Source organism: Carassius auratus, chromosome 12 (assembly GCF_003368295.1).
Source record: "Carassius auratus strain Wakin chromosome 12, ASM336829v1, whole genome shotgun sequence".
NCBI classification, from domain to species: domain Eukaryota; kingdom Metazoa; phylum Chordata; class Actinopteri; order Cypriniformes; family Cyprinidae; genus Carassius; species Carassius auratus.
In genome coordinates, this window is record NC_039254.1 from 12,274,678 (window position 1) to 12,299,370 (window position 24,693).

At 38.6% G+C, this 24,693-nt stretch overlaps 1 protein-coding gene across 2 annotated transcripts in view; it reads left to right on the forward strand.

The window, feature by feature from the left end:
- Positions 1-22,458, forward strand: part of LOC113111867 (thyroid hormone receptor alpha) — a 134,686-nt gene extending 112,228 nt beyond the window's left edge. The window contains exons 1-8 of one of the 2 annotated variants that reach the window (XM_026277031.1): positions 782-1,399; positions 5,063-5,124; positions 6,790-6,890; positions 8,068-8,215; positions 8,884-9,089; positions 13,369-13,515; positions 15,777-16,035; positions 16,888-22,458. In XM_026277031.1, coding sequence (XP_026132816.1) covers positions 1,368-1,399; positions 5,063-5,124; positions 6,790-6,890; positions 8,068-8,215; positions 8,884-9,089; positions 13,369-13,515; positions 15,777-16,035; positions 16,888-17,138 — 1,206 coding nt within the window. In that variant the 5' untranslated portion in view covers positions 782-1,367 and the 3' untranslated portion in view covers positions 17,139-22,458. Of the gene's footprint in view, positions 1-781; positions 1,400-5,062; positions 5,125-6,789; positions 6,891-8,067; positions 8,216-8,883; positions 9,090-13,368; positions 13,516-15,776; positions 16,036-16,887 lie in introns of those variants that run through there. The other variant, XM_026277030.1, reaches the window with a different exon arrangement.
- Positions 22,459-24,693: the final 2,235 nt, after the last annotated feature.

Here is a 24,693-nt window from a genome sequence, read left to right on the forward strand (position 1 = left end):
AGAAAACAAAATTAACAACTGTATTCAACAATTCATCTTCTCTGTGTCGCTCCGCATCACCGTAGTGCCATTTTGGAGATTATCCTTTGAACACAAGCAGGTTACGTTCTTCTGCTTTGATTTGAACGAAAACAGCGCATCTGGGCTGCGTGGCTGACACAGAAGAGTGTAAGCTGCTCATGTCCAGCGGATATTCTCCAAAATGCCAAGAGAGACAGAGTTTAGTTGTTGAATAAAATCATTGTTTTTGTTTTCTGCACATGCAAAAAAAATATTCTCGTCGCTTCATAACATTACAGTTGAACCACTGATGGCAGATGGACTATTCTGATGATGTCTTTCATACTTTTCTGGACCTTGAAAGTTTTATTTACTTGGCAATCAATGGGACAGTCACAAGCCTCCCGGTTTTCATCCAAAATATCACTGATAATAAAGAGAGATGTTTCTTGAACGCCAAATCAACAAGATGTAACATTGAAAACTGGAGTAATGGCTGTGCCATCACAAGAATAAATTTTAAAATGTATTAAATTAGAAAACAGTTATTTTACATTGTAAAAGTTGTATTTTCTTAACATAAATACAGCCTAGATGTGCGTACAATATATATTTATATATATATATATATATATATATATATATATATATATATATATATATATATATATATATATATATATTTTTTTTTTTTTTATTTTTTTTTATTATTATTATTATTATTATTATTTTTATTTAATTTTTTAAATTATCTTTATCCAAAGATGTTTCTTTTTTTCCCCCAAACTCCCTCCGTCATTTTATTTATTTATATTATTCCCCTGAATTAACCCACTGTCACTGCTTGTACTGTGTTTGCCTCGTCTTAGAGGATGAATGAAACCTCACTGGATATAAATACACCACAAGGGTACGGAGTAAATAAAGGTGAAAATAACCGGTGGTGACAGAACCAGTTGGCATGTTTATGGGCGCTGGCATATCTCAGGCTCCATCTCTCCTGCTTTATCACACCGCTCACCCAATCTCACCGTCTCTCACTCCTAACCCTGGATTACCGCCCGCGGGAGAGATCACAACACCCAATCACAGACCACGGAAGGGATTAAGAGCGAGAGAGACAATCTCTCACAAGGGATTCTTAGAAAAAATCGTAAAGAACAGTCAGTAAATTCGGAGTTAGAGAGACAGTGGGCAGAGGGGAAAAAAGAGAGGGAGGGTTGCCAAACGACAGCAAGTGAGAGAGAGAGCACTTATGCAAGAGAGGCATCAAAGAGAATTCAGTCAGAGTGTGTTTATACGGCTCGCTCCGTTGATGTGGTGAAGAGTTATAATTCTGCAGAACAGCCGAGCGTTTCGTCTTCACCATGCACATCCTCCAATCCCACTGCGTTATCAGGTGAGACGCTTCTACCTGTATCGCTCTACAAGTCTAGTCATGTTGCTCTCGTAACTGTGTTAACAAGGTTCTCACGATCATGAAAAGATGGCTTATATTTGAAATTCTGATATCTTAACCAAGCCAATTTTGGGAAAACCGTTAAGAGAAAGTATTATAAATCAATGTGTTTTATTATGCATTATGCAAATTATGTTATGTTATATTATGTTATATTGTTAAAATTACTTGTCCAATTATTTTATTATTATTATAACATTTTTGTTATTATTATAATTGGTAGAAGGTAGAAATGTTATCATTAGTAGTGGTGGTATTAGTGGTACTTTATTGTTATTTTTAGTTTATTACTATTATTACTACTATTAATATTATTAAACATGAGCATGAATGGGAAAATCATTAAAAGACATTACCGATGGTAATTCATTGGTAAAATGTGTGGAAAACCCAGAATGGGTCTCTTCACAGTCTACTTCAAAACCCTAAAACAGGTTCCTGTCTGTGCACGTCTTTTTTTGGGGAACTCGACTGATTCGATCTCAACATGCAGATTTCTGATACTTTTGAGTCATGTATGCTGCTGCATCTGAGAATTTAATGAGAATCTGTTTTAGTATCATCAGATCGAACCGATCATGATCCGGTTGTTCGTCGCTCTGTGCGCAAAATGATAGAAGCTCAGCCCCGGCTCATATCACAGTATTACTGTGCAAACTGCAACCTTTCGTCTTCGATGTTACAGCGGTTGTCCTCTGTCCCTTTAATGGGAAAGTTGTGTAGCTCTTCCATTTGGATTCGGAATAATTGATGTTTCTGCAGAGAGCAAGTGCCAACTTGGCTGTTATTTATTTATTTATTTGATTTACCCCTCCCATCCGTTTCTGACTAGGCAGAATCCTCTGAGGTTTCTTTTTATAGTAAGTGTCAGAGTTAAAAAAAAAAAACCCTAGCTGCTTTATCTTTCTTTATACCCATCTTTCTATGGCACTGTATATGTTTATGTTCTCAAGTGATATTTGCACATTGCTTTCGCCGAGATTTTGTTTGCCAAGCATGAAAATGTCTGAAATGAAATGTGAAATCTGCAATGCTTTCTTTGTGCCGAACAGGTTCTCATGAGGACAGCAGGTGATCGACAGTTGTATTGGTAAAACCATCCACAACAGCATATCAGAGTGATTGTGACAAAGACAACGCAGCTTTAGAGTGACATTTCCGTATGCCCGAGAGGAAAAAAAAAAGTCTAGAGGCTTCTGTGTCCTCACCGAACCTCAGTCAGACATATTAAATGGCATTCATAAATGACGTTCCACAGCTGCAGAATCAATACAGCAAATGACAAAAACAATATGACGAGTGAAAGAACACAAGCCAGTATTAGACTTTGAACCTTTTATAATTTTTTCCCCATGGCTTTGAACAAAGATGGCCTTCTTTGTGTTTATGTGTGTGACATCGCGATGGCTTAAGGGAGCACATCACATGAACCTTGTTTTGTGTTCTCTTGGTAATTTCCAGAAGAATCTATCAAAGGAAGAAAAGGGCAAATTCGAGACACTAATAAAAAGTACCATTGGGATGCTTAGAATAGCACATAAATACATGAACTGAGGCTGTATATCAAAGTACTACAGTATTATTGTGTTACCTGATACTGTCCCTCCACAATATTTTTGTATGCGTAACAGGGGCAGTTATGTAACCTGAAAGAAGTCCTCCTCTACAGCTTTTGAGGTTTGAATTAATTTTTATGCCTGTCAAAATCCAGCTCATGATCTTACGAATACACTCTAATTGGTATCACGTGGAGTTAAAACAGCTCGCCATTTAGAAATCCAACTCTTTTTGATGTATATTTAAAGAGGCTAGCATTAACGTTAGTGATGGCAAAGGTGTTGAAGGGGTGTTGAGGGACTAGCACCGAATGCTAACAGATTTGCTTGCATTATTTGGACACTTTGTTACATAACTGCTGACTTTCCCAGCGTAGAGCTAAGCCACTCCAGCCCTTTAATCACAGCCAGAGACAGTGGCGTTCACACGTATGTGTTGCTGGAGGTCGTAGAGTGGCTGTGTTATTAAGCCACGATGTTCGGCTGTTCGTCGGCCGTCTCATTGGTAGTTGCTGCATTACATCACTGCTCGTTTGCCCTCCCCATCTTTGTTACATCAGCAGCTCTCTCTTTAATAAATGATGTTCAGTCATTTTAGAGCTAAAAGTCTGTCAGTGCACTTGCCTCTTCAGTCAGAATGGGTGTTACACTAGATGTTATGTGTTGGCCGTGAAACTGGACATCGTTTTTGAGAAGTTGATCAGCAGTGGGATATATTGCTATTAAAAAATAAAATAAAAATCAGATGTCATTTTAAGCTGGGGTCCTAACAAAGCATAGTATTTCTTTCCAGAGATTTTTTTCATTTCTAATCACTTAATCTAAACACTATTAATGTTTCTTTGGTTTGTTTTTGGGTATTACTCATAGATAACAATTATATAATTAAATTATTATTGTACAGTTTTTAAACCTTATTTTGTTAATATTTTTTATGAAGAGTAAGACGACTTTATAAAATATTAATACGCCCTTTTAAGACTTTTATATATGTGTATGTATATATATATATATATATATATATATTTTTTTTATTTTTATTGTCAGATCACATTGAAAATGATTTCCTGATGCTTTATCATGTTTAAATCATTGTTTTGAATTAGTAGTATTAGTTCTTGTAGTTTTTAGTGTTTTATTATTATTATTATTGTTATTCATAATTTGTGTAATTATTTACTTTTTTAATATTAGAGAAGAGTCTTTTTAAAGAAGTACATTTTAAAAAAATTACATTATTTGAATAATTATTAGTTGCTTTTGTTTTTGGTCTTGTGCTTTGGGTCTTTATCATTTAATTTTGGTATGTTCATTTTAAAATTTCATATTTAGGTATTTTAAAATTAATGCATTTAAAATGAATTAATGGGAACAATAGCACATCAGGCTAAAAATGCTGTTAAAAAGTGCTTAATCATTGCCAACCCCCCCACCCAAAAAAAAATAAAAAAAATCACAATCCATATTTAAACCCAAATGTGTATAAACCCAAACTTTATAGTTTTTTAAGTTAAAGTGGAGTCTGTGGGTTGATTGATTAATTATAATCACCTGATGTATGTCATCTATTATGTAATCATAGAGAAACAAATAATTGTCAAACTAAGGCAGATAGCCGAAACGTTTGTCTATTTTATCTCCTGTTTGATAAAAAAAAAAAATTGGGAGTGCAGACCAACCTTGATTATTTTAAGTGTTAAAATAAATGTGAAAGTTGCAGGAAATGACTGAAAAAAGAGATGTGGAATGGGTTCGGTCCTTTAGCAGTCGGGACATGAACATGTCAGGAACACGTTCATCGTGGCTCTAATGGTTGCCTGTATTTGCGATCTTCTTTTTGTGATCCTCACTCCATCAAATCAAAATGACAGGGTTGTCATGTTGTTGAAGCACTTGGAGCTGAATGTGTGCTGGTTAAAAATATAAAGCGATACCACAGGGAATTGCAGACATCAGAACACCACCAAGACCTGTGTGCCATCTTTGTGGAATGTACTTATACAAAACCTCTTTCTCTCTCTCTCTCTCTCTTCTCTTTTTTTTCCAGGTGGCTCGATGGCCCGAAAAGAAAGAGAAAGAACAGCCAGTGTTCGGTGAAGAGCATGTCTGGTAAGATGTCTCACAGAAGACACGGATGCTCTTGCCTAGAGCTGCAGAAGTATGCTTATCACTCCTCTGTCCTCCCAGAATGCATCACTGATTGCACATTTCTGAGAAACACACGAGAGCCCTAGAGGGAGAGAAGGGTTTTCCGTTGCCCCGTGATCCTCCTCACATCAACTCCAGCATCAGTTAGCTCAATAGATCCGTTGTTATGTGGTGTTCTGGTGATCCTCCTTTAGGCAATCATAACTCATGTTAAAGCGATCGCTCTCCCGGGCTAAAGGGGTGTTTAAGGATTGACTTTGTATCGGTGTAAGGAGAGGCTGTTCAGTTGAGGAAGTTCAATACATTTATTCACCAGTGAAATTTAATTAAATAAAAAATTACATTTATGCATTTAGCAGACACTTTTATCCAAAGCGACTTACAGTGCATTCAGGCTATAAATGTTTACCTATCATGTGTTCCCGGGGAATCAAACCCCAACTTGATGGCGCAATGCCCTACCAACTGAGCTACAGGAACACTAGATTAAATAAAAAAAATAAATGAAATAAACTATATTAGTCCTAAAATTGTCTCTAAGCTTTTAGTTTTCCAATACTGGTGCTGTCGCATTCACTTGGGAAAGGAAGACGCTAAAGCAAGATTTGTTATTACACACTAACCTACACTGCTGTTTAATGTCATACTTTACTTTACATAGTCTGAATTTTTATGTAGCCCCATTTTTGCACCACCTGCTGGTAACCTTTGCAGATGTTAATGAAACGTTTTTTTAATTTATTTTTGCCTATTTTAGTTTTCAGAATGGTAAATCCGGATGAAAAATAGCTAAGCTTTTATATCAAATAAAACAAAACCTGTCCTGTACTGGTTTAAAAACATGTATGGATTACTTTTTCAGTTTGTGGGCAGTTTTATCCAGCAAAGATACATTCAGTTGATCAACAATGCTAGTAAAGACATTTATATGCTTACAAAATATTACTTTTTCAGATAAATGCTGTTTTTTTAGTAATAATAATGATAATAAAATCACCATTTGAACTGAGCTGTTTTCAAGATTGCTAATAATAGTAAACTAGTAGCACCAAATTAGTAGATTAGAGATTTCTGAATTAACAGAATTATAAATTGTAGTTATATTTCATAATATTACACTCTTTATCTACTATATCTTTTCTGTATTCAAATCAATTTAGACTTAGTAAACATAAGGGACTGTGTATACAGTATTTGCATGTATTTAAATGTATTGCAATTATTCACTTGTTTCTTATCAATGTCAGGGCTTCGCAAATTAGCATGAAAGCAGTTAACTAGCTTAAGTGCTGCCAAGTGACACTCGAACTCACTCGAGGCTCTTCAGGGCTTTCACCAATCAGGGTTAACAAGACTTAAACGGGTACTCGGAGAGGTCTGAAGCGTATCATTTCTGTAGTATTGCAGCTCTAAACAAAATTTGAAATCAGGTTTTCTAACATTTTCCCAATTTCTAGGCAATATACAGACACTTCCAGAAAAATTAACAATTTCGAAATTACGAACAGCTTCTTTGCATATGACGCTAGGAGCTTTTTATATTTAATATTAATTGTGGTGTTGATTTGCTGATGACTGTACTTGTTTGTTGCTGTCAGTTAACATGAGATGTTTTGTGTATGGTAGGGTACATCCCCAGCTATCTGGATAAGGATGAGCCGTGTGTGGTGTGCGGAGACAAAGCTACCGGCTATCACTACCGCTGCATCACCTGCGAGGGCTGTAAGGTGCGACATCACTCGTGCACAGTGTTAACCGACATCTCAGCCCCACACGTATATAAACAGACTAGACTAGACTGTCACCTCACGTAGATTTATGGTCTGTTCAACAAAACATCCTGTTGTCATTTGTGAAACTTATACTCCTATCATTCTCAATCATGTCAAATCACAAGCCTAAGAACAGCGTCAACCATCTTATCCACTGTCTGTCTCTCTGCACATGAAGAAAGTGAATTGTGAGTGACAACTGTGCTGTGCAAGTCTTTGACCGGGAGCTCTTGAGAGCTGGCAGATTCCATCACTCCAGTAAAAAGGGGGAAAAAGTGTTACATTTTTTAATCAGACTTTTGTCTTATTTGTCAGTAATATAGATATGCATCCTTATAGCTAGGGATGTCACCAAGCTAGATTTGTCACAATGATTGTGAAGTACACAAACAAGTGTTGACTGAAAACACCTGCTTTCCAGCTCTCATGTTTGCACTTTCTCTGTTTATTGCATTATTATTATTATTATTATTATTATAATTATTTATTATTTATTATTTATTTTTATTTGTTAAGAAATCCTTAGGAATGCATACAAAGCCAATTAGCTTTTGCTGTGGTATTGAATGATTGCTGAAATGTAAGCATTTTTAACAACTATACCGAAAAAAATCAAAATTATTTGGGAACCAAAATAAATCTGTGTATAATTTGTTCATTCAGTTTTTTTTATTTAATATTAAAGGTTGAAAAGAATTACTCCTTTTTGGTTTCGTTAGCATGTTAGCACCTTTTGAACCCTCTTTGACCTTTTTTTTGTGGATGAAAATATTGCATTTTGTGAGTATATATATATATATATATATATATATATATATATATATATATATATATATATATATATATATATATATATATATATATACATATTGTATTCTTACATTATTGGTCATTTTTCCCCCTTTGTTTTAAGCATTCATCTTCAAAACAAGAAGGGAGGTTTGTGTTTAAAACAAAGTTCGTTATCATATACAGGATTGCTTTTCAAAAGATATTTAGATATGTTTACAGCAAAACAGGAAAAAAAATGCTTTTGCAGTCCGCTTGCTTATGTGGGGACAGGAAGCACAGTTTGTGACCGATAACACCTGTGTGACTCCCTGCCTCTGAATGCACTCTTTATTCTCCTCAGGGATTCTTCAGGCGCACCATCCAGAAGAACCTCCACCCCTCTTACTCATGTAAGTACGATGGCTGCTGCATCATCGACAAGATCACCCGCAACCAGTGCCAGCTGTGCCGCTTCAAGAAATGCATCGCCGTGGGCATGGCCATGGATCGTGAGTGACCTCACACACTCACACATGCTCATGCAAATAACATACAAAGTCACCGAACATGCAAACAGCACACAGACAAATGAAAATGCATGAGGGGACCCTTAAGTCAGTCTGTTTACTCATCATCAGAAGTCGTATATCTCTATATTAATATAATTTGTAATGAACAATTCTTAAATTAGAAAATAACTAAAAACAGAAGCTTCTACATCAGACGCTTGGACCTCAATGTACTGGATCACGAACGCAGCACTGCTCCTTACACATACAAATGAATGCTGACAGCGAATGAACATTAATCTTATGCAAACTGAAGTTCTCAGTCTGGGGTTTCCCTTACATTTGTCCATATGCCTCACATATGTACAGCACATGTTCAACCCAGACCACATTTCTTCTTCCTCTGTCACTCCCTCTGTTCTATAATGTTTTATGGATGTCTCGTTTCTACTTTGATCCCTCCCCAGTGCTCTTACTCGTTCTGACACTGCCATTCTGCACATCAGAATCATTTTGTTATTCAGTATTTCTCTTGTTTTCCAGGAAAAATGTCTAAACATCTTTAAAGTGAAATGGAAAAGCCACTTAGATTACCATAAATAAAAATTATTCGTTGATTTGTGCATCACGCCAGTGGAAGAAATAACTAGTTTTTCTCCTTGGCGTAGTGGTTCTGGATGACTCCAAGCGGGTTGCAAAGCGGCGATTGATTGAGGAGAACCGTGAGAAGCGGAAGAAGGAGGAGATGGTCAAATCCCTGAAGACTCGACCAGAACCCACCAGCTCAGAGTGGGAGCTGATCCGTATGGTGACAGAAGCTCACCGCCACACCAATGCACAGGGCTCTCACTGGAAACAGAAACGCAAGTTCCTGGTAAGCAAGAACCTTGTTATATTGTAAAATCACTAAAACTCAAATAAAGGACAATGACAGAAGTGCACAACAAAATGTCTTAGGCACATAACCAAATAACTCAAAGGGCACTTATTATGCCCCTTTTTACAAGATGTAATATAAGTTTCAGGTTTCCCCAGAATGTGTCTATGAAGTTTCAAAATACCCCACTACCCACACGCTATTTTCATGCATGTCTCTTTAAATGCAAATCAGCTACCGCTCCCCGACACCCAACCCCCGCCCCCTTTTCCCTTTTTTTTGTTTAAACCTCTGATATATGTTTTTCTGAGCGCACATATCCGAAGCTGTCACACAGCATGAGTACTTAACTAAGTTCTCTTTCATGTCTCATTGCATTTAAACTGTTAAAAACAGTCACTTATGTCTGTGAAGGTAAACAGCTGGGAAAGAAATCGCATGTTTATATTAGATCTGTGTATTAAGTGACATCACCGTGATATACTGTACATATACTGCTGTCTGTGCTGTTAAAATATAACAATATAACAACATTATAACATTAAAATAAAAATCAATTCCTGCTCTGGACTCAGTAACATTGATTTAATAAGGAGAAATATAAGAATAGCTTGAAAACAGTAGTTTCTAAATTTCAATGAAAAACATATTTATTATTATTTAGGTAGAAAGGAGAGAAAACTTTTGATAATTCTGTTTTATTTGTATGCAAACATTTCTGTGTCTGCTCGCTAAATTTTATTTTCAGCTTAGCACAACGCTATGGCCTTTTCCGTCATTAAGGATTAGCATTTGTTTACACAGCTTGCTAATCAATGTAATGAGTGACAGTACCAGTCTGCACATACGAGTTGTGACCGGGCAACAGCGAGCGTTAAAAACAGCTGTTCGTGACGGGTATAACAGGAATGCAGCGTTGCCATGCAGGGCCTTTGTAAAAGCGCCTCTATTTATGAAGAAGGAAGGAAAGAGAGTTTAGACAGTATTAATCGCTCATTCGCTCAGACAATATACCACCCACTGTGAATAGTGGCAGGATAAAGGATGAGAAAATGGAACGAAAGAGACACAATAACACAGGGTATGGATATCTGAAAGACTTGTGGATTTTTAAAACAAAGAAAATAAATATTTTGGAATTTTCTCACAATCATATCTTTCCAAAAAAAATCATTTTGTGGAGTCTCCAGTTTTTATTTATTTTTTTATTTTTTGTTATGTTTAATGTTCCAGTGTTGATTTGGAACCCATTTACCTTCATTGCAAGAACAAAATCAGTTCTTTGAAATCTTCTTACAAACATTCAAGGGAGCATATGCACAATATTCCAGCAGAAGGGCTGATTTGGAAATTTTCCATTGTAGAACCAAAGTTGGTTTTCTCAGCCCACCAAACAGCCGCTGCCTTCCCAGCGGTAACGAGCGCTATCAAAGCCCTGACGCACACCGCTCTAAACATTCAGCTTGTGCTAGACCCTGTGACGATCAGCCATGGGGGACAGAGAAACCACTTCCCCAGCCAGCTGAGAACTCCTATAAAATGGCCCATAAAGAATTCATCCTATATAACCTTTACTACCAAGATATGCCTCCAATAACAGTGCAAGGCCGAGACCCCGAATGACCCCGATAAACTGCATTCTCTCTCTCTCCATGGGAACACTCACTCCATCCTGTCAGTAGTCCAACTGGGCTGTCTTAAGATCTCTGTAGTGAGAAAGCGCAGTGCCAAGTTCTCAGCAGTGAGAAGGCCAGGGTGGACCAGCAGAGGGGATAGTTTACACTGGGGTCTTGCAGGCAAAGGCTGCTTTGGGACATATCCAGCGCTACCCCCACCTCCTGAAGGAAGACACACACACACAAACACACACACTTTGGTTCATGTTTGTTAAAGCTTACACAAATACACCAGTGCGGCACTGTTAAAACAGTCCTTTTCGTCTGAGGCAGTGCATGTAAACACAAACACACAAATCTTTAACGGCCGGCAGAAGTTCCTCAGAGGGACATTCTGAAACCCTGAACAGATTCCTTTGTGTTTTGTTTACCTCTCTGTGAGGTCTGGCTGTCATTTCTGATCTGTATACTTTACATGAAGGCCTCCTATCAGCTATAGTGCGAATTTAGGTAATATTAGTGGGAGTAATTATTCAATCAGATTGTCTGTAACAGATGAAGTGTCCTGAACCGTTTGCTCTCACATCCTCACAATGAAACAGAATAGTGTTTGTTTGTTGGGCAGCACTGTACTTTTTTTCTGCGGTCTTGTCTTGATTTCAGTGCCTTTGTTTATTGCTGTCTGTTTGATTTATCAGAAACAAAGAAATCAATTTGATTGCACAGTTTAAAGTCCTTAGGGATTGTCGTATTTGTGCCGCAAGGGGTGACGTCCACCACATAGACATGTTTTAAAATGTACATTTTTAGATGGGGTTGTTGTATGCTGTAGGTAACTACGAAAGGTGCCATCTCTATACAGGTCTTGAAAACTTATTGGACCTTTTGCATGTCATTGCATAAAAATAGGATCAGTAAGACACGAGGGAAACATATGATTCTCCAGTAATGGTGAAGAAGTTAATGTTGAAGCGGTAGTAAATTTAAAATGGTGTCTGAATTGACTCCAGTTCTGAATTGTAACAATAACTAATGGACTATGAGTTAGGGAAGAAGAGGAGACATTGAAAAGCCAATAGAGAAGCTGATGTGCACAGGTTGGCCTCCAATCTGTAACAAGGTGCAGTGGATAAACTGAATCAAAATGTTAACTTATGAATATTCGCTGACCAGTAGCAAAACTTACAATTGGATAACAAAAGCCCACGACTCAGTTGATATCTATGAAGTAATGATTTATTCACAAAAGTGAGATCTGATCTAGAGATTTTGAAAAAAACTAAAAAAGCATAGGTAAATACAAAGGAACGCACTGAAAAACAAAAAGAAACTTGGACAAATTTTCATTTTCACTACATTATTACAACCTATCAATGACAAGGGTAAACTGCTCCATCTCTGCAAATCAGACTTACATTGCTCCAACAAAGGAAGAAAACGAGCAGCTAGGAGAGAGGAAAAAGATCTAATAATATTGATGCCAAGTTATCTGAATTCTGATATACTTAGTTTAACTAGAGCATCTGATCGCATCAGACTGTTTGTTTGTTTTAAAATGAAATGATACCCTTTATATGAGTCTAAAACTGTCAAAGGGCAGCACTAAGTGTGTTTTTGAGTCATTCATTCATTCTATTTGTTCATAAGACTGTTTCATTCATGAATGAAGTAAACAGTTCATTTTATGAATAGACTATTGAATCATTGATTCACATGATTTTTTCAAAATGCAGATTCATTCAAAAACAAATCACCGCTGCTTTGCTCGGTGATGCACAACAGTTCTGCTATGGCAGTAATATTTTCTGTGCAAAATTGAGCAAAAACAGACAAAGACACAATATTAACATTTCCACTCGTGGTATTCAGACATAAAGTGTGATATTGCTCTTGCTGCTTTTGAGACAAAAACTGTACATGGGGGATTTTTTTGCCCCATTATCTTGAATTTTAAAGCATAACTGCATTTATGGAGTTGTTACCCTGTATCGTATTAGTCAGCAGTCAACTGTATGAAATGTAAGATGACGTACAGGTCTGGGGGTTGGGCCAGTACGTTAACCGCATTAACACATTTTAATCACGTTTTTTATTAATTAAGAATTAATTTACGCGATGTATATATGTATAATTGAATATATTATTTAATCTCTTTTTTCTTTTGCTTATATAATTCCTAAGAATGTAAATGTCTTCTATTGTTATTCTCGTGTCTGAGGTGTTGATTGGAACAGAAACAAACTGCAGATATACCGTCCATGAGTCATAGCCATGTCTCGCATTCAGAAAATATACAGTAAATGCAACGGCCAGCATGTAATGCTGTAAATGCAACTCTGACTTTTGAGTACTTATAATCACCTCTATTCTGAGTCATGTTACATGCCACTTACTGCATACAGAGAATGTAGCTCCAGATGCCAGGGCTACTTGGCTGTTTGTCCAGAGTTTTTACATGGCTGAACTCTAATCCACCCTGAGGATACCAAACGCTGTGGTTTTCCAAGGCTATCAGCCTACATAACTGGAAAGCCTGACCCCACACATGCATCCCATTTGCTGTATCTGTCCATTCATATATTCTTCAGGTCAAATACATTGTTGCCTGTTACAAAAGCCAGAAGTTACAGTCACAGTTAGTTCTTTGTCTGTGTCTGCAGCCGGAGGACATCGGACAGTCTCCAGTGGCCCCCACATCAGATGGGGACAAAGTGGATTTGGAGGCCTTCAGCGAGTTTACCAAGATCATCACCCCAGCCATCACACGTGTTGTTGACTTTGCCAAAAAACTGCCCATGTTTTCGGAGGTAAGCATGCTACTTTTGTTTATTTTACACCCTGTTTGAGGTGTTTGTGCTCTGTAGTAATTAGATTTGTCAAATTAAGCCGTGTAATTAGAGTACATTAGTGTCCATTGGGCTAATTAGCAGAAAATATGCTGCGGTCCTTTCTCAGTTTTGTGTTATTTTAATAGTTGCCAGATATGTCCGTGTGGGTGGGTTTGTATGTATGTGCTATCTGTCATATTTGGATGAATTGTAGAGATGTGGCTTTGGTGAATGTGTGTGTGTTTTTGCCACATTACATCAGTCATAGCTATAGAGGCATTCTCTCCATATTCAGCATTCACCAACTCCGCTTTAACCACAAGTGTGAACATTCTTGGATAGTAAACTACACAGCACCCTAATGGCAACGTATTTATTATTGTCTACACCATAAATTCACCTTGCCATCCACACGTATCCACAACCTCTCTGTCTCTCTAAGTTGAGCGTCATGCCTTCTGTACATTCCACAAGCACCTAGACACACTGTAATACAAAAACATAATACTGAGTGTAACAGAGACAGTGGTGTGCCAACTGCTACAAGGTGTTCAAGCAGTGGCGGCACCCCTGCTCTGGATGTACCGGCCCATGGAGGCGTGAAAAAATGAAGTGACATGCTGATGAAGTCAAAAAGTTGGTGTTTATTCCAAAATGTGAAAAACAAAGATTTTCCAAAAGAATGCAAATTATATTTACAGTGTAACTCAAAAAGTAAAAAAATAAAAATAAAAAAATACAAAAAATAGAATTTTTTTTTTACAAAGTTTAAATGTACAAACAAAACTTTTGGCTATGTCAATAATTTGACCCAAAAATCAAGCAAGCAACTTTTCCCGACTCACTCTACCAGCTCCTTTACCAGACTGAGAGAAACACTTAAAAAGTATAAGCCCCTCCCACTAGGACTAAACCATTAAATAATTGATGGTAACAAATAAGTTCAAGAAAGACAAAACAATTAAATAGCGACTTAATTGTAACAAAGGCATAACTATTAGAACTAAAAAATATGCAGAAATATCCAACCATTTCAAACAACACAAATTAATTCATTATTATGGTTTACCAAAGCATCAAACAAACACCAATCTCCCCCTCCGGCATGAGACCAATTAAGTGTGCCTTCTATTGGCGGGAAACAGGTATTTAAAAATGGTGGCAATGTAGTGCCCGGGTTTCTTCTGTTTGTTATGAGAAAATGTTCCAGTATGTAAGTATGAATGTTTACTTTATGTAAGTGGATGATTGAAAACAATAAACATTTAACATGCCAACCGGTCTTGTTTGTATTCTCAACAATACCCAAATTAACATAATAAAAATATTGACTCACAAAGTGTTAACCTAAACAAAAATGGTGAGAACAGGATCAACACTTAAACAATACACAATCAATTACACACACACACATACCTGATGTTAACTGGTGTAACATTGCGCAAAACAAATATGTGTCATTGTATGAAAAGTCTATGCATGCCTAGTGTGTTGTGTTCTAAGTCCAGTGCCAGTCTCTAGTCACAGTGCCCCACTGTGACACTGAGCAATATTGAATTTTTGTTGCTATTGTAAATGATGTGAAACGTTTTATACATCAGTGTAAATATTCCCTCTACTGCCATTTTACCAGTATTTTTCTTTCCTCTTCAGTTCCTTTCAGTGCTTTGGTCGTCATTTTTTTCTAATATATGATTAAGACTGTCAAAGTTATCACATTAATGCATGCATTTAAGTACATTTGTAAGACACTCTCATGAAAAAAAAAATGCATTCATTTAATTAAAAATAAATAAGTAAACTTTAGTGTACATTATACTTCGTCTGTGCTGTGTAAGTAGTAAAGTAAGTAGTTTTTTTTTTACAATTATACACACAACATATATTTAAGTTATAATCTTAATTTAATTTGAAGATTAACAATTGTGTCATACTGTAGCACCTACTATTAAAATACACCGTAATTTTTTGTTGTTGTATTATGTAATTATTGTTTATAATTTACTATTCATTAAATTTTTTATTTGAGTGGCAATACTGAAATCCATACTGGTGTTATATTTTGGGTTTTTTTTCGTTATGACAAAAAAAAAATCTGAATTGATTCATTTTTTGTTGTTGTTGTTTAACAATTTACCACCATAATAACAACATTTTAAATATTGAAACTCAGGATGATGTCACAGCAGATTTTATGCCATTAGTTGAAATAAATGTCTATTATTGTGTGATTTCTGTAGCTGCCTTGTGAGGATCAGATCATCTTGCTGAAGGGCTGCTGTATGGAGATTATGTCTCTACGTGCTGCGGTTCGGTATGACCCGGAAAGCGAGACCTTGACGCTGAATGGAGAGATGGCTGTTAAACGAGAGCAGCTAAAGAACGGAGGGCTGGGCGTTGTGTCTGATGCCATCTTTGACTTAGGCAAGAGTCTGGCACAGTTCAACCTGGATGACACAGAGGTGGCCCTACTCCAGGCCGTACTGCTTATGAGCTCAGGTGAGAGAGGACACATTACATAATAATCAATGTGAATATAACATGTCAAGTGTTTAACTGTGTGTGATGAGCTGCCATTAAGAGAAAACATGTGATGATCTTGTGTTGACGCGATGAAATGAGTCCTTTTTGTGTAACTATTATTCTGTCATGAGGAGATATAGACTGGTGTCAAAAGTAAATAAGCAATAGTGGCTTGAATGATATGTATTGTCTATGGAACCTGTATTAAGAGTATGCAAAGACAGATGGGACAGATTCTCTGCAGTCTCTCGGCTTCATTATCGCTGATAAAATTTTCAATCACCTGATGAGCTACATAAAAATATAAAAACAGGCCACTTCAACATGATCATACAGTGTGTAAAACGGGTAAAAAAAAATAATATATATATATATATATATATATATATATATATATATATATATATATATATATATATATATATATATATATATATATTTTTTTTTTTTTTTTTTATAAATGTTATATATGTTTCATAAATTAAAATAATTTCAGACTGAAATATATATTTCAGGAACTATTTTCATTGATGAAATATGCAAAAACAGTCAATTTTGACAATAGTGTTGGTAAAATGTACATTACTTACTATTAGCCTAAACATTAAACACCTATTTTTAAATTGATTCTTTTTTTAATTGAGGCATTAATTCTGTAAAATAGTGACGAGGAGTACAAGAAAGATACTTTTTTTGCTACAAATCACAGTTTATAAAGTTGTGATTTATCCTAATTATTTTTATTTTTAGTTTTTGAAATAATGTATTTTGCTACAACCCTGTAATGGTCACATAATAAGTATTGTCCTTGTATCTTCTCTGGTTCAGATCGAACAGGCTTGACATGCGTGGAGAAGATTGAGAAGTGCCAGGAGATGTACCTCCTAGCGTTCGAACACTACATCAACTATCGCAAGCACAACATTCCTCATTTCTGGCCCAAGCTGCTGATGAAGGTGACGGACTTGCGCATGATCGGAGCCTGCCACGCCAGCCGCTTCCTGCACATGAAGGTGGAATGCCCCACTGAACTCTTTCCCCCACTTTTCCTGGAGGTCTTTGAGGATCAGGACGTGTGACATCCCAGCGAGCCACAGCAGGAGAATCAACAACGTTTTGTAACCCGTTTTCCTCTACCCGTCTCACCCCCCTCCACGCACCAAACTCACCAGCAGCAGCTGCATTGGCAGGGGTCATCTTCAGAAAGGCTTTCATACAGGGGGGTTTAAGTCGAAAAAAAAAATTGTTTCGTTTTTTCACAGAAAACTCAGCCCTCCCACATCTACTAAATTCCCCACGTGTGGCCCTTCTGTCTCGGCATGATGTCTTATACTGGTTTACCAACACCTTAGACACAGAATATACATCTACAGACACACACACACACACTCCTGTAAGTGTGCTTACAGATGCAGTACTCCAATGAGCTTGTATGCATTTGTACACGTACAGACTGCACTACTGTCACGCCACCACTGGGGGTGCCCTCTGCTAAGACTGGATGGCAGCTGGCATATAGATTCCTCCGCCAGGTCGTGAAGTGGTCAGTTCATTTGGTTGATTGAAATCTCGGCGTTCTCCTGAGATTGACCCTCGGCATCTCAAGCTCTACGCTAGCATGGACCTTCTTTAACAAGACCACATGATTTCTCTTCGATATTGAGCCTGTGTGTGTGGAGCGGGAGGAATTTTCTGAACCAAATCAGGTGCTATATTTAAATAAAGCTACTCGAAATGATTTGGGACTTTTCAAGAATATATGTCCCTCCGTACTCAGTAGGACACGGACCGTTGAAAGCTCTCGGTCGCCTTTTTAGTGCTCATTCAGGGGTGCCACTCTGCGACTCTATGTGTGGTTCATCCATGGCATTGTCTGGGCTTAGTTGTGGACTCTTTGAGTCCCTCTTTGTCCCAGGAATGTCACGCAGAGAGATGAAAATCCAGGCGCCCCTACACTTCCAAGCCGCACTGATTTGTGTTTTACAAGTGTCGAGAGGGAGCCAGTATTACCATACTCCCAGACCCATCACACACACACACACAAACGTACTAAAACAAACACCTCAAAACTCGAATGCCTCATTTTTACTGTATGCACTGCAGTGCTGTAGTTCTGGACTCCCATGCAGGGCTTTGAGAGTTCAGTCCAGCCCATCTGTGTTCCGCTCAGATGCTACTGTTGCCCGGTCTGTGCGAACACATGCGCACACTCCTGTCGGGCCATGGCGGACTGGCTGTTGTTGATGTTTTTTGTTTGTTGTTTTCGTTTTACCTCAAATGTGGGCACACCTCCGGCTGGCTGTGGCGCCTAGACTGCCTCTGTGCTGACAGGTTCTACCTCACCTCTGGACACAGGGCAGCTACCCTCAGCCACACACACACACACACACATTTACACACACTTGTATTCACACACACTAACAGCCAGGATAGAAACAGTTGCAGACACAGTTTCTTCTCAGTTATGTTGAAATACCACTGTAGACAGGAGGGCCTGCCATTCCTCATCATTGCCTGTCAGATTTCTCCAAGGCCTCTTCACTCTGGGCTTAGAGAAAAAACTATTCTGGATGGGCTTTTTTTTTTGTTTTGTTTCTTTACGTGTGGGACCAAGTGTCACAAGTGTAGTTTTTCAGCAGACGGCAAACTACATCCCGCTGACTACAAAGAGGAGTCGCGGAGAGAACTTTAGATGAAGGACCCGAGCTGGTCAGTCCTGAGCCGAATGGGTCTACCGCTGTTTCCTTCTTTCAATACCAAGCAGTAATTTGCAAAGTGGAGCTTGGAGTCGGCTGGTTTCTTCATGGTGGGGCAGGGGAAGTAAGGAAGCTAGCAGTTGAATGATAGCACTTAGTTTTGAAAGAACCAAATATTCAGAAACGATTCAACCCCGGGCACCTTTCAAGGAGTTTTTGCACTAAGGCATGATGGGTCCCACCTTGCAGCTCCTCCAGTTCAGTCGCATGTTTTCCAAGGACACGACCCCAACCTCTCTGTCAAACAGAGGCCACACCTTCATGTGCTCCTGAGCACACCATCAGAGTCAGTATTAAATCAAGCAATGTCCTCAAAAAACGATGAAACACTCATTTACGAATAGACCTCCGTGTCCCCGCCCCTCGAAGCCTAAAGTGGCTTGAGACTAACACCCAACTGAAATGGGCCTTTCCTTTGTGAGACAAAGGAGCAGCCGAGCCATGCAAAGAATGGCAGCACCGAATGAATGTGAACGAGGAGCAGCAGAATGAAAGAGCCAGGACGAGGAGTTGCTCTATAACGAGGTTGTGAAGGAAGTCAGCCAATCAGAATGAGAGGAAATGTGAGCATTCCGTGATCACCCTGCATGGAGTTCCACCTTGGAATAGGAGTGACGCAGCAGTGGACCCCGATTGGCTGCTCGAGTGAACGCAAAGGGTTTCGATGCTGCTTTACTTTTTAATTTTTTTTGAGAGAGATAGAATAAGAAAAAAAAAACCGAAATGATAAAATAATTACAAACCCAGAAAACAAATAAAAAATGACTCCAGAACAAAGAGTTCAAATCTCGGAGCTTGAGCTGTTTGTTATTATTTCTTTTTGTTTTGAACTGAAATGTGTGTGTTCGTTTTCAATGCTTAACTGCTCTATGTAAGAGAGAAAAACAACAGCCGTAGTCACTTTTTGACCATGCGTGCAGTGTAAACTAGAGAATTTCTCCTTTTTCACCTCACTATAGTTTGTAATGATAAGTCGACTGCTCTGTTTGTTTGTGTATCTGTCCATCGTCTTTTTATCAAGAGGACAAGAAACAGGAATATTTTCTTTTTTATATTTTGTTTTCTTTTTTTTGTATCAAAGAAGACCTAGAAGAAAAAAAAAAAACATGAGAAATAATGCAAAAGAAACTGAAAAAAAAAAAACTGAAACACAATCTACTCATACCTCACACAACACAAAGCTTAAATGAACTTGGGAGGAGTGCTTCTCTGCGTGGCACTTGTGTCAAATGCGTCCGGTGCATGTGTTGAACTGTACGATGGGGTGTATGTGCGCATGAGCGTTCATGTGATCGCGGAAGCACGCGGCCTCCTCCTTTGGCCTCGAAAGCCCATCTGTTTCAGATTTGCACCAGTTGCATGCATTAGCCTCCGTTTGCGAATGGTGTCACCGTTGCTGATGCGATGGGCCATGATGGAAGCGGACGGGATGCGGTGTGGCTGGAAGGCTGGAAAGGGAGTCGTGTGCATCCGTGACAGCAGAGAGCGCTTTGTGGTATTGAATGTAGCTGACAGGACTGGGCTGGAACCGAGCCCGGGAACTAGAACCTCACTTCAGGTCACCAGCAAGAGTGGACAGTGCTGTCAAAATGATGTTACACAAACAGCTTACTAAGCGCATATTGCCCACCTTCAAGGTGCAATACTTGTGTTTTGTTTTGTTTCGTTCTTCTTTTTTGTACTTTTACCAGTTTTTTGGCCATAACCAAGGATGTAAATACAAAACGAAAAGATATTGAAAGATTAAATCACTATGTGTTAACCATATGCAACCGTCACATACTGGATGTCGACGCCAGAACGCAGCCGGCTGATCCCAGTGTTTTTGTAAAGTGAATCTGCTTACGTAGTTCTGTAAATGCTTCACACATCTGTACGTGTGCTTTGGTGCACTCGCAAACGTGCATGTTCAATACAAATATGAAGAAAAAGTGCCCCATGAAATTATCAATCTAACCCTGTGCCTCCGCAACCCTCTGCCCCACACTCAAACTGCTCTTTCCGACTGGGTAGTTAGACGTACATTTGTTCGCTAGGTCAGATTGCTGGTAGAGACGTACAATAGGTGGGTAAAGTCTGGTACCCAGAAGCACTTAGCTGGCCTCACTTCTGCCATTCAGTTTCCTCAGAGGAGAACAGTAGATACTGGTTTTGTTTAGTTTTGGTGGTGGTGTAGTTTCGTTTTTCGCGTTTTTTTTTTTTTTTACCAAATTTTGTGCTATCTTTTTTTCTTCTTTAGAAAAAGACAAAAAACGCCCAGAAGCAAGAATGTCTATGCAATGCTAAACCCTATGATAGCATGATGACTGTGCTATTGATCGCTGATTAGCAGGCATGCCTCTAAACACCCCACCCCCCCAGAGCCCCACCCACCACAACTGCATGAGCCTCAGTCAGTTTGTCTTTTCATTAGTCAGTGTAAAAGTCAAGGAAAGGATAACCCTAACTGCTGCCTGGGACCTGCTTTGTCAATCCTCACGAACATTTGAGGGCGCTAGTTCAACTTTCCACTCATCTCCAGTGATGTCATCTGCTGTCGAGGGACTGCATTTGTGTTTCTATGTATGTGTTTGCGTCGAATGCTCTCATGGTTTGGTGGATTGGTACTACCTATTAGAAAACAAAATGGCATTTCATAGGTTCAGAATCAAAATTTATTTTGTAGAGACCGACCCAAAACATTTTTTGAGTTGAAATTCTTTTCCCTCTCAGCTGTGATACTGAATCTCAGACCAAACTCAGTCAGATTTAGAGCTGAAGTGTGCCATTTCTTTCTTAATATGCAAAATAAACTACTTTATATGTTAATATACCTGATTACTACACAGAGATTATTATAAGTAAGACATTTATTGGCTGATTTCACCAACAACAAAAAAATGTAACACCAAGGTTGCCAGGTTTTCACTGCAAAACTGCCCAATTGCTACTCAAAACTAGCCCAAAATAAACCCAATCCCCCAGTAAAAATTGTGTTCTGGGGGGTAAAAAACAGATTTTTTGATAGGATTCCCCTGGTAAAAGTTGCATTTCAGGAGCTAAATATCATTTTATTGGGGTTACTTCAACCCACAGACATGGAAAACATCCCGCGGCAACACTGTCACTGAGGCACTATCAGAACATTTCACAAGCCTGGCAAGATCTCAACCAATGGTGTGATTTTGAGGCGGGGCTATCGGTTTCATCTAGCCAATAGCAGAAGAGGGGGGTATTTTGGAAACATGCAGTTCCATTTAAAGACACTAGTGGTGCAGAAACCGCACACTTCAGCTTTAACACAGTATGCGAAAGCTTAAATGAACAAAAGACATAAAGAAGCATGCTATTTTTGAAATTTATGTTTGATTGGCTGCCCTCACCACTGTGATGTCAACGCCCTCATTTTCTCTGTTTCCTTTGAATGTATCTTAATTTGATTAGACTGTGTTTGTGAATATGAACTAGTGCTCATGTGCAAAATGCACCCAGCCATGAGAGTGTGAACAGAGAGCGGGGATGATGTCCATACCACAGCTGTTTTAAATGAGACTGGAAAGGAAAGCTATTGAAGGATTCTCTCAGGTATCAACAAAAGAAAAAAAAAGACAAAAAAAAAAGGAAATATAACAAACTTGTTTTTAAATAAATATTGTAAAATTCCAGCCATGCCTTGTTAGCTCATCATTCTTTGCTCTCTGAGTTGAAGATGTGCTTTCGGTGTTCATGTCCTGTGGTGGTCTTCTCTTTCGTGTTCATCAGTCGCTCTCTTTCTGCCACATACACACACAGTTCTCCTGCACTCTTGGGGCTGCTTCAATGGGACTCATAAAAGGCAATCATGAAAAGCCTGGTGAGAATAATAATAATAATAATTCTTTACATTTATATAGCGCTTTTTTCTAGAGACTCAAAGCGCTTACATAGTCAAGGGGTATCTCCTCATCCACCACCAGTGTGCAGCATCCACCTGGATGATGCGACGGCAGCCATAGTGCGCCAGAACGCCCACCACACACCAGCTTACTGATGGAGAGGAGACAGAGTGATGAAGCCAATCAGCGGATATGGGGATTGTTAGGAGGCCATGATGGTCAGAGGCCAATGGGCGAATTTAGCCAGGATGCCGAGGTCACACCTCTACTCTTTACGAAAGACATCCTGGGATTTTTAATGACCACAGAGAGTCAGGACCTCGGTTTAACGTCTCATCCGAAGGACGGTGCTTGTTGACAGTATAGTGTCCCCATCACTACACTGGGGCGCTAGGACCCACACAGACCACAGGGTGAGCACCCCCTGCTGGCCTCACTAGCACCTCTTCCAGCAGCAACCTAGTTTTCTCAGGAGGTCTCCCATCCAGGTACTGACCAGGCTCAGCCCTGCTTAGCTTCAGTGGGCAACCGGTCTTGGGCTCCAGGGTGATATGGCTGCCGGCAAACATCTCTGCTTATCTAAACAGTAAAGCATTCAGGCTTAGTATTTCTGCAAAGCATATTTTTGATACACTAGTGGGTCTGCAGTGGAGTCAAACTCGTCCTACTTAAAGGTGCACTCAGCTGTTGTAGAAATGCGCTATTTGCTGTCAGACAATATTCTGTTAATGAACGTTTTTGATAACAGGTGGTTTACCAAGATAATTCAGTTGGGTTTCCAAGTAGCATTCAGTTGGTCATGTCTTCTCAAAATGGTGAACTCAATGAAGCGACCCATAAAACTGCTTTTTATTAGGCTACTGTAAATGGATTTACAATATTTCATATGCATTTTCAAAATTAATTAAAAGTGTGTTCTTCATATTATTATGAAAAAGTGCACCTTTAAAATATGTGTACAAATGACTAGTACACAATACATTCAAATGGGAGTCTAACTTTGCAACACTGGTCAACTGTTTCCATCAAAGTGAAAGACAAAAGTTGTTTAATCATATGCTGACCATCATTTCTTGCTCCTCCTGACATTTGTTATGGGTTTGGACTTCTGTGCGCATGCCTTTGTGCTGTGGATATGTGTCTGCTGGTGGGTGTGTGTGAATTGTCCACCATGTGGCTGGATTTGATGACTGACCCCTTGAACACGTTTTGAGGTTCTACTGATGCGGTGTAAAATCCACTATTTCTTTGAGGAGCACAGCAGTTCACACTAAGAATATGGTGTCAGGTTGGAAAGTGGAGAATAGCAGGAAGGGAAATGAGGTCAATAATTTGTTTCCAGGTCCATCTTTAAATAGAATCACTAATGAATTTCCTGTTGCTGATGAAGAACTATTCCACGATTTTCTGCCCTCTAATTCTTGCTCTTGCTCACACATTTTATTGCAAGTTTGGGCTTCTTTGAAGTTGGAGTGTAAGATGAATAAAGTTATTATCAGCGGATGAAATTATACTCAAACTGTCAGTTTATGGAAAGAAACTTTGGCACTTTATGATAGGGAAAAAAATGGTCCTGGTTAGTTTCACTCTGGCAGGTATAATTCATAAGTGCATATGGGGATATTTCAGTCAGATCTCTGGGTTTTGGTTGTTGTTCCATGTAGCTATTCAAGGCTTCAAATGGCCGGGCGTCCTGTAAATTAGCTGTCAGCCAAATTTCCTTTAGCACCAGAGTATGATTTTTAGTTTGAACATTCTGTCTTTAGTCAGATTAAACAGGCTGCTGGTATTATATACAGAGATGATTCTGTCAAGCCATGAGAGAAATCTATATGCAGAGACAGAAAGGAATGTTTGCACACTAGTTGAACACAAATGCATGTAGCCAATCACACAAAAACTTTTGTGACGCTAATATTATGCAAAGAAAGCTGTTTTGGGATTCTTATGCAACGCTTGTCAGGTTTCACAATGGGTGCTTTTGGTTCAGCCTTGCTCAGGTTTGCTTTCAGGACATTTTATGT